Consider the following 10,179-nt stretch of genomic DNA (forward strand, 5'->3'; position numbering starts at 1 on the left):
TTTCTTCAGTTCTATGCCATAGTAGGACTATCGTAATTCCATAAATCGTACAAGGTTTATGTGTTTTTTCCATAGAGTAATACTCTATGATTTTTCAACTGAAATACAAATTTATTGTACCAACATAATAAATAGGCCAGGGAGTTTATGTAATAAGCGAATTCTATGTACCTATAACTTTCTGTTGGATTTGAATATTGTTTCTATGTATACGATTTATAGCCAACTTCCAACCTCAAAAAAAATACATTTGTCGACAATTGTCGTTTAAAAATTATATTTTATTATACTCGTATATTTGATATTTTTATTTATATGTACGACATTTTTGTAAAAATGCACAGGTTAACATGTTTGATATATTGTACACATTATTACTATAGACAGTTGAGTAAGTAACAACCAGCTAATTAATCGTATTTATATTTATTCATTATATCGCTATGAAAATTTGAAGTAAAATATATAGGTATTATTATAAACTATTATAATTAACTGTTAAGTTTAATTTAATCGTTTTACCGTGAAAAACCCGATTTATTTACGTATTTCTCTTAAAACAGTTATTATATTGTATTTATTACTATTATTATTATTATTACATCTTATGTTCTACATGTATTAATAATCATTAGATTTTTTAAAACCTAATAAAGTATTTACAAATTTCTCTCAAAAATGTCAATTTTAAGAAATAAAATTTCGCTAACATTGATGTACTTTGGTATAACTAATAATATGATAATCAAAATTCATATTTTAGTTCTCATTATATATAATAATATAGTGTTTTTTGTATTTGTATGATATATGTATATGAATTCGAATGCTGCCCTTCTTCCACTGCAAACAAAAATTCTCGTTGATAATATTTTTGCGTGTTTAATAATCACGGAAAACAGATACCCTCCAGCTACAGGTAGCAGCGGACGTCAGTTCATTTAACATAAATATAATGTATTACATTAATATATGCTCTCGTGTATGGACTCGATATTATTACGTTTACGGCTTTACGCGTATATATGTATTAAATTCTTAATCGAATTTCGCACAGTAATTATTTTTGACCGAGTACTTTACTACTTTCCATTGTAATATTGACTCCTGCAGTAGTATATATATATATATATGTATGTACTATATATCACGTTTATTTTATTTATACGTTAAAAATGTGTCCAACAGACGTCTGCACCGGGTGTCCTTGAATTTATTAAAAATATGATTGTATAATTACGACTAGAAATGTGTTTTTCTCGACAATTTACTTGACTACTCCAAAACATATGGGTATTTAAATAAACGTATTATAATATATTATATTATAAATAGTGATATGATATTGGCGAAGATGACGGGTCCAGTTATTTGCTTTTCGTGCTTACCTGCGGTATGCCAGTGATATAATAATATATAGTTAGATACTTTACATTACCATTATTATACCTTATACCGTCATACAAAAAACGAACGACCCATACCAAAAACGCGTTCAACCGCCGCAATTTTACCACTGCAATAATATTATAATCACTTGTGGCGCATTATTTTAAGATAATCTAATATTTCCTGTCCTTACATATCTTATAACACTATGCACATCATAAAATAATAATACTTAAAAATACGTTTCTCTCGTCTTCTCTCGCGCTCGGCGGCGTGAGCATTAGTTACTGTAATAGAATAACATATCGTACACCAAGCATGCTCATCCTCTTTTCTTCCTTCAATAATATGGTTATTCAAAATTTAATTTTCGGATTTTTAAATATACTTAAGTACTATATTTTCAAATTTTTAAGATTTTTTTTTTGTATTACTAGAGGAGTAGTGCTTGTGGAGATACAAACTTATTTTTCTTTTTAATAGACAACCCCCTTTTTATACAGTAATTTATTTAATGAATACATTTTTTGAAAACATTAACGTACCTATCAGAAACGAAATTCGAACGAGTAGTTTTTGGAACATATTTTTACTCAAATCAAATCGCTATCGTGTATACTATAATATGAAATATGATGAATATTGTGTAACACTGCGGATATCTATTTTTTGTTTGATGTAGGCCAAGTACTGATAAACTGGCTTGTTTCGTCGTTCAATACGGAGGAACGCCGAAGGGATGCCCGGTTGCTGTTACCTCAAATCTGTACGGATTTGGTGACCGCGGGCGTCATCAAACAGATACAAGACAAGGATGCTACGGTAGCCAGCGACTTGTTTAGAGTGAGTGTAACGTTATTTAGTATATTATATGCATGTCAGATATACCTATTTAACAGTTAGCAGTGCGAACATATTATGTGTACCTATGTTCATCAATTATTACGGTATTTAGTATGTAGGTAGGTACACATAGACACTGCAGCTGCAACGAGAGGACCCATACAGTATATTGCATAATTATTAATTTTTTGATTACCCAGCGGCTTAATAAGAGGAGTACGCAAACTGTAGTAGGTCCTTAGAGGGAAATTTAAAAAAAATAGAATATTAAAGTTTTGTTTTTTATAATAGTTGTTATTACATTTTACAATATATCTCTTAATGTACAATATTTATATGACTATTTTCTTTGATTTTAAAGTTTATTATAATATTTAATATACCTATAATATCTATTATAAACCATGTGATTTACCAAACATGCTTACCCACATTGTTTCATTAAATTACCACAAAATGGTTTACTCTAGTGATGTAAAAAATTTAAATATTTTTAAATAGAATCCTTAAATATACTTAAAACTTCCAAAACTTAGAATTTAAGTAAATGCATTATTATTATTGGAAAGATGGAGTGAGCATACTTGGTGAAACACTCTGTATGTATATATGATAATAATATGAATTGTTTAGATTGTTTTTTTAATTTAGCTAAGACGAGATTCTTAAATACATTACTGGGTAAAAGGGTCATATATTATTATTAACTATTATATAATAATGATAATAGTTTATAAACAGTATATTACTGCATAGCGACACACCTATAGTTGCATTTATTATTTATACAAGTAGATACTCACGACACATTTACATTAAGAATAGGCGGAGAAAAAAATTGCCCGCCCAACACAAATTTCGCATATTTGGCGTAGAATTACATAAAAACACTCGTTGTTAAATGTTGATAATTATATCTTACACCGCAAGATGTTTAATATTCGAAGAAATGTTTAGAGGTTGGGTTAGACAGCTTATGGTTAGGTATGGGACGATTTTAGAGTATAAAACCTGTATTATTAATTGCATAAATGTTAAAATATTATCACTTAATAAAGTTTTGAACGCAGAATAAAAAACATTTCTTATGTCTTAAATTTTGTATTACATGTATAATATTATGATTTATAATACATTTATATTAAAATAAAATATTTATTTTCTATCGATTAAAATTTATTTGAGTAGGATAGTACGTATTTTTATTTTGGAATTAAATATTTATATAAAAAAAAATTTTTAATTAATAACTTATTCAATGTGTCTATGAAAAAATAAAGTGTTGTAAGCCTGTAATAGTAAATTGAATTAAGACTCGAATATTTTAAATTATTTTCCATCAATTAATACATTATTTTTAATTATACTAAAAACATCTATAACTTAATAAAAGCGTAAATTATTTAGAAATTAGCTAACAATATAATTTTAAGTGGAAGTTTTACTTTATTAAGAAAATAGTAAACATGTTAAAATATTGAATATGTATATGTTCTATGTATGAAATTCCAATGAAAACAAAAATACTAACAGATACGTTAGAAACGTACGTAATTATAGCTATGGTGTTTGAATAATTTATTGATCCAATAACTATTCTGTTTTTAACAAGTACCTCTATTTAAAAAATAATGTTAATAGTGATTTGTCTTTGACTCTTCCATTTTATTTTATTACATTTATCAAGGACCTTTGGGTAGTATGCATGCTCTATTTATGACAAACTCTGGATTATTTTAAACTATGACTACATAGACGAGACTATAGATCAACTTTCGTTTTAGGTATTCTCGGTCCTCTTACTTTGGAAATAAAATCAACAACAACTAAATTATTACCGGTTTAGAATACCTACACGAATCTTGTGTAGCCTTGAAAAATTATCATTAATACACAATAATCTATAAAAATTACTCTATACGAAATACATAGATCATCTTTATAGTGATTAAGTAATATTGTAAACTGTATCTGCAGAAAACCTATGTAATAGTGTAATACTGCAGGTCAGTATAGTTACCTCACACAATAATTACTGTGCATTAAAAATAATAATTATTGTTTAATATTTTTAATGACATTTCGTGTTACTGATTTCAATAAGAAAGATTGAATATAACCCGTATCCATTCAAAGTTGGATAACTTTTAAAAATAAAAAATAAAACCTAATCGATACGTGGGAAGTCTGTGGGCGTTTTTCATAAATAAGTATCAGGTTTTTCAAATGACAACCCACTAGACTATAGTATACTAATATGTCACTAAAATAAATTCTACCTTTATATATTACAACAATAATACTAATATAAATAGCTGTAATACAATATTGTGATTAAACATCTCACTTATACAAGTGCTCTTTATATATTATATTGTACGCAACAAACCGATATGAAACTATTAACTAATATTAAATCTAATTAAATGTGCATTTGTGTTTTATGTTAAGTCGGACCTCATGTACTACTGGGCTCGTTCTGAATTGATTAACATCCCATCGTCGTCTCCAGGACGTATTGGACAACCGGCATGGTTAACGGATAAAAATTTGGGTATTATTCATATATATATATTATAATACGCAAACGCATTGTATCTTTTTAAATATTAATTTATATTATATAATAATTTGTCAAAGGCGGTGTTGAAAACGGTAAAGATGAACCAACGTCTCAAGCGTATTCGAATTCAGAAGAACTACAAGAAATACAAAACAAAACGGTTTCAAAGCAGGTATTAATATATCATGTACCTAAACCTACAATAATCTATATACATATTATCATTATTTATATTGTATTTTTTTTTTTTTAATTTTCTGTGGTCAAAACATATGCTAAATAAGTTTATAATATGTATTTTTATATATTGTAATTTATAAGCAGCAATGACTTTCGTTTTTTATTAAAGCTAAATTCTTTGTATACATTTTTTAGTCACCGTTTAAAAACGGCATTGGAGCGATACTCAAAGAAAACATGCAAGATTCGGAAAATATATCTGATTATTCGCCAACTAAAAGTCCTAAACCAACTAGTTTGCCAATAAGACGCAAGAAGTCGTTATCGTCTTTAACTGATAAATTTTCAACTCTATCAATAGACCAGTCAAATATTCCTGTAAAACAGATAAATGGAAATATACCCGATGAAACGGTCATAAAAAAGGTGAATGGTGTCCAATCACCAATTAAAAGAACATCGATTTCATCGACGCCTAACCAAAATTCCAAAGATACTCCATCTTCAATACAGAGTTTTAACGGTGACGATTCGACCGTGTTTTATACTCCGGTCGGCGTTAACGATCCAACGTACAATGGTTTGTCTCCAATAACAACGCCAAAAAGTTCCTCTCTTAATAAGATCGTCTTCGGTGGTCTAACGCCAATTTTTGACCCAATAAGTGATAATAGTACGATTATTGAAAGTGCAGATTCATTATTAAGTTCACCAGAAGTCGCCGTAGAAGCTATTAAGTGTGATTTTTCAACGAATTCACCGACTTTGAAGAATGAAAGTGATACAATTGACGAGAAACAAATACCGCAAGATGTCGCTTTATCGTCACATATCGATAGTGACAAAGACGTTTCGTCGACAATAAATACAACATCATTTTCTCCTAAAAATAACATTAAAACTTCACTGTTTTCGTCATGTTCTGAAAGTCCTGTTTCCCCTGAAAAATGTCACCCTATTCCAGAAATCAGTATTTCACTTCCTATTCCTCCTCCACCACCCCCTCCACCATCACTTATTGGAAGTACCATTCCGCCGCCGCCACCACCACCACCACCACCACCTTTTCCACAAGCACAACTTACTGAAAGTATAATCCCACCTCCACCCCCTCTACCACAACTCTCTGGAAGTACTATTCCACCACCACCTCCATTACCACAACTCCCTAGAAGTACTATTCCACCTCCACCTCCACCTCCTCTTCCGCCTTCTACAAATTGTACGCTTCCTCCGCCACCACCTATATTATGCAGCATGCCAAGTGCTATTCCACCACCACCCTCACCATTATTAAACAAATCAGTTTCTGGATTCAATGGTCCGCCACCACCTCCACCCCCAATGACTGGTCCAACACCATTTCCTGCGCCACCTATTGGTGGTTGGAACGCTCAACGCGATCGTGAGTATTTCAATGAATATAATCAATTGATAAAATAACTAAAAATTAAATGTTCATATTAAAATAGTATTACGTAAAAAGCCAATAACTCCACCGGTACCTATGAGACCTTTATATTGGACAAGAGTTATTTTGAAAGAACCTATTATTGAAACATACACGCCAACTACTCCAGATTCGCCAGATAGGTAAATACAAAAAATATAATAAATAAATACGGTGTACAATTAAAAAAAATAATAATAACTAAATTACTAAATACGAACTTGTATAGTTTAAAACCACTGTGGAGTGATCTAGAAGAAGCCCCAATACCGAATATAAACGAGTTTTCGCAGCTTTTCTCTCGACAAGCAGTAGAACCAAAATTAGCAAAAAAAAAGGTGCAACTAAAAAAAAAAACAGAGGTGAGTTGTACGTTTGGAGATGTGCGATCTCCGTAAAAATGTGTAAAATAGTATTCTTGCCTAAATATTTTCTACGTGATTGTTTAGGAATTTAAACAATTGTTGGACACTAAAAGATCGCGAAACGTAGGCATATTAGCTCAAAGTTTACATTTGGATTTTTCTGAAATCGAAAATGGTAAATAATAATTGTTATTACCTACTTACACTACAACTTCGATGTTGATTTAAATATTGGCCAATGTTTGTTTTTCAGCTCTTTATAATTTCGATACGTCTGTAGTAAGCGTTGAAGTACTTCAACAAATTTATGAAGTGGTAAGTATCAAGTACCTCTATAATATGAAATGACTAATGAATACATACCATTATTTCATTATTGGAGTTTCGTTTTTTAAGTACATGTTTGTATATATATATAAATATATGTTTAATGTGTGTTATTAAACAGTCGGCGACAGAAGAAGAATTGGGATTGATTAAAGGTCATGTGGCAGCTCATCCGGATCAGCCACTCGACAAACCAGAACAGTTCCTGTTAGAACTCAGCGAAATACCGCATTTTGGCGAGCGCGTAGCGTGTTTAATATTCCAATCCGATTTTAATGACGCCTTGAACAACATAGCGAACAAATTGAATAACATGAAAGCCACTTCTAGGGTAAATTTATACACGAAATAAAACTATAATTTTACATAATATACAAATTATTATTGATACATTCTCGACATTTTTATTATCATGTATATTTATAGTTCCTAATGACTTCTGAGGGTTTAAAAAAAGTGTTGGCCATCATATTAGCATTAGGGAATTACATGAATGGAGGTAATCGGCAACGTGGTCAAGCAGACGGATTCGGTTTGGAAATCTTACCTAAACTTCGAGATGTCAAAAGCAAAGGTAAAGAAAATATATGTTTAAATAGGACGTTCTGCTGCTGTATACAGTAGTACGTTCTGAGTGTGTCTCTTCATTTAGTATGTATCACTGTAATAGATAGGGTAGGTACGGCGTTAAAGTTGAATTTCAAGTACCTATCTACAGATATTCATTTTTAGATTTAAGCAAAACCGATTTCGTCAAAACTGGTTTTGCGTAAATATCCCGTTTTTCTGTACTTTTTTAGTTTTTTTTTTTTCAATTATTTGTAGATAACTATTAATTTCCCAACGTACCTACGTAGTAATATATTTAGATTCAATTTACCATTTATAATTCCTTAATGTTTAAATTAGTAGTAAAACATCGGTTTAAAACTAACACATTCATATTTTTACTCTAGACTTAAGATTAAAAAAATTATAAAAAAAAAATAATTTTTCATATCGAAAAACTAAAAAGTCTAGCCGTTTGATTATTTTATTTTTCTTCAATCGTTATAAATTTAAATATTATAATATTTATATATTTATACATTTTTTTAATAGTTTGATAATCGTAAAAATATTTCACAATAGAATATAATATAATAAGTACCTGTGCCATATGAGTCTATATCCGCATGGGTGGACCCGTTCACCGTTTTGTGTATATATACGAAACGAAATATTAATTTTTTTATGTGTCTCGACTTATAGTACTGAATGTTTTATAGATAACTCAATGACTCTGTTACATTTTATTGTTCAAACATACATAAATGAATGTAAAGAACCAATGAAAGAAACATTACCTGTGCCAGAGCCTAGTGATGTAGATCGAGCAGCACACGTAACTTTTGATGACTTACAACAAGGTCTAAAAGAATTAAAAATAAAACTGGCTGGTTAGTTTTGTAGTAAATATTTTATTCACAAAAACAATACACAGTGTTCGTTTATTCGTTTCATATAATTTATAGGTTGCAAGAAAAAAGCTGACAAAGTAATATTGTCGTCTGCTTATGATAGCTTGGAACCATTCAAAACAAAAATGGAATCATTTATTTCTATGGGTATGATATCCTAACTCATTACACTAGGTATTTTTATTGTATGACTTGGAATATTTTTCAAACTCAAATTATATCAAATAAAATAGTTAGGTATGTAAATTCAAGAAAAATTCATTTATACAAATTTAAATATTTAGAAAGATCCAAGTAATACAATAAACCCCAGATCAAAAGAAATTTATTAAATATTAATTGTTTATTTTTTACAGCGCACAGACAACTAGAAAATGAACATGAGAACTTAGAAGAGAGCAAAAAACTGTAAGGATAAAAGACTTTAATATTATATCCTATTTTAAAATGCATTATTAAGTTTTAACAAAATTTTTTTTAGGTTTATTAAACTAATGCGATTTTATCAGTTCCAACCAAAAACGAGTAAGAGTCTCTTAGACGTTGCACCAAAAGATTTTTTCCCACTATGGTTACCATTCTGTACAGACTTCAAAGATTTTTGGAATATGGAACAACAACGAATCGTTAAAGAAAAGTAATTATTATCATTTATAATCAATTATGTATTAGTTTAAGTGTTGGAATTATAAAAATTACATTTCATAATACATAAATTTTAGACTTTTAGAAAGTAAAAGAAGAACGAAAGAAAGACAACAACTAGTTAGGACAAATAAGAAATCACTAGAAGGACTGGTAATAATGATTGTTTAACTTATTTAAATCAAATACAATACTCTTAGATATGTGATAAATCTTAACTAATATGTGTATTTTTTTTTCTAGAAAAATCAAATTCAATCAAAATTTAAATGATTTTCTTAACGTCAATTTCAGAAACGAAAAAAATTTATTTTTAAATAAAATTCAAGACTGAAAGAACATATGTTGTTATTTATCTACTCTTCTGCATAGCTTAAAAATGTATGTTAAGATGAAAATGTTGTGAAAATATGTATGCACGATCGCTTAAAAGTGTTTATATATTTCTTTTCTTTTTTTTCACAAGTTTAATAATGTTAATTGTAAGTCTACTGTTTATAAGTTGAGAGTATAAATGTTATTCATACTAACCACTAAAAGATTATGTTCGTTTATACATTTTAATTTTAAACTTTTAAAACATTATTTTTTTAACTGTTGGATTTATTGTAAAGACTGACTAGAAACTTTAAGTAAAATCTATATTCTATATAATATACATTAGTGGGATATATAAAATATATTAATTATTATATTGTGTTTTTGTACACTTCCATTATACACTATTACACTAATTTATAATTAAATAAATAAGATAATTTGTAAAAATTATATCAATGCATTACTATTTATTTATCCAAAAACCTGTGTTAATAGCACCTTAAAAATAGACCATAATTGCTACCACAGGCCGTGCTTAGTAATCTTAAAATCATAATTAATTTAATGATAGAAATATTGTGTTATGATGACTTTAGTATTCAATGAATAATACACACCTATTGGCTATTTGATATG

General features: G+C 28.9%; 1 protein-coding gene across 1 annotated transcript in view; it reads left to right on the forward strand.

Moving 5' to 3' along the window:
• The window catches only part of LOC113553995 (protein cappuccino-like), a 45,015-nt gene extending 35,022 nt beyond the window's left edge, over positions 1 to 9,993 (forward strand). The window contains exons 4-19 of the mRNA XM_026957618.1: positions 2,072 to 2,232; positions 4,684 to 4,786; positions 4,873 to 4,967; positions 5,171 to 6,380; positions 6,448 to 6,568; positions 6,655 to 6,787; positions 6,875 to 6,965; positions 7,044 to 7,105; positions 7,239 to 7,448; positions 7,544 to 7,691; positions 8,386 to 8,556; positions 8,632 to 8,724; positions 8,934 to 8,985; positions 9,059 to 9,214; positions 9,300 to 9,375; positions 9,466 to 9,993. Of these exons, the coding sequence (XP_026813419.1) occupies positions 2,072 to 2,232; positions 4,684 to 4,786; positions 4,873 to 4,967; positions 5,171 to 6,380; positions 6,448 to 6,568; positions 6,655 to 6,787; positions 6,875 to 6,965; positions 7,044 to 7,105; positions 7,239 to 7,448; positions 7,544 to 7,691; positions 8,386 to 8,556; positions 8,632 to 8,724; positions 8,934 to 8,985; positions 9,059 to 9,214; positions 9,300 to 9,375; positions 9,466 to 9,495 (2,912 nt within the window). The 3' untranslated portion in view covers positions 9,496 to 9,993. The remainder of the gene's footprint in view (positions 1 to 2,071; positions 2,233 to 4,683; positions 4,787 to 4,872; positions 4,968 to 5,170; positions 6,381 to 6,447; positions 6,569 to 6,654; positions 6,788 to 6,874; positions 6,966 to 7,043; positions 7,106 to 7,238; positions 7,449 to 7,543; positions 7,692 to 8,385; positions 8,557 to 8,631; positions 8,725 to 8,933; positions 8,986 to 9,058; positions 9,215 to 9,299; positions 9,376 to 9,465) is intronic.
• The last annotated feature ends 186 nt before the right edge of the window (positions 9,994 to 10,179 follow it).

Source organism: Rhopalosiphum maidis, chromosome 2 (assembly GCF_003676215.2).
Source record: "Rhopalosiphum maidis isolate BTI-1 chromosome 2, ASM367621v3, whole genome shotgun sequence".
Classification (NCBI taxonomy): Eukaryota; Metazoa; Arthropoda; class Insecta; order Hemiptera; family Aphididae; genus Rhopalosiphum; species Rhopalosiphum maidis.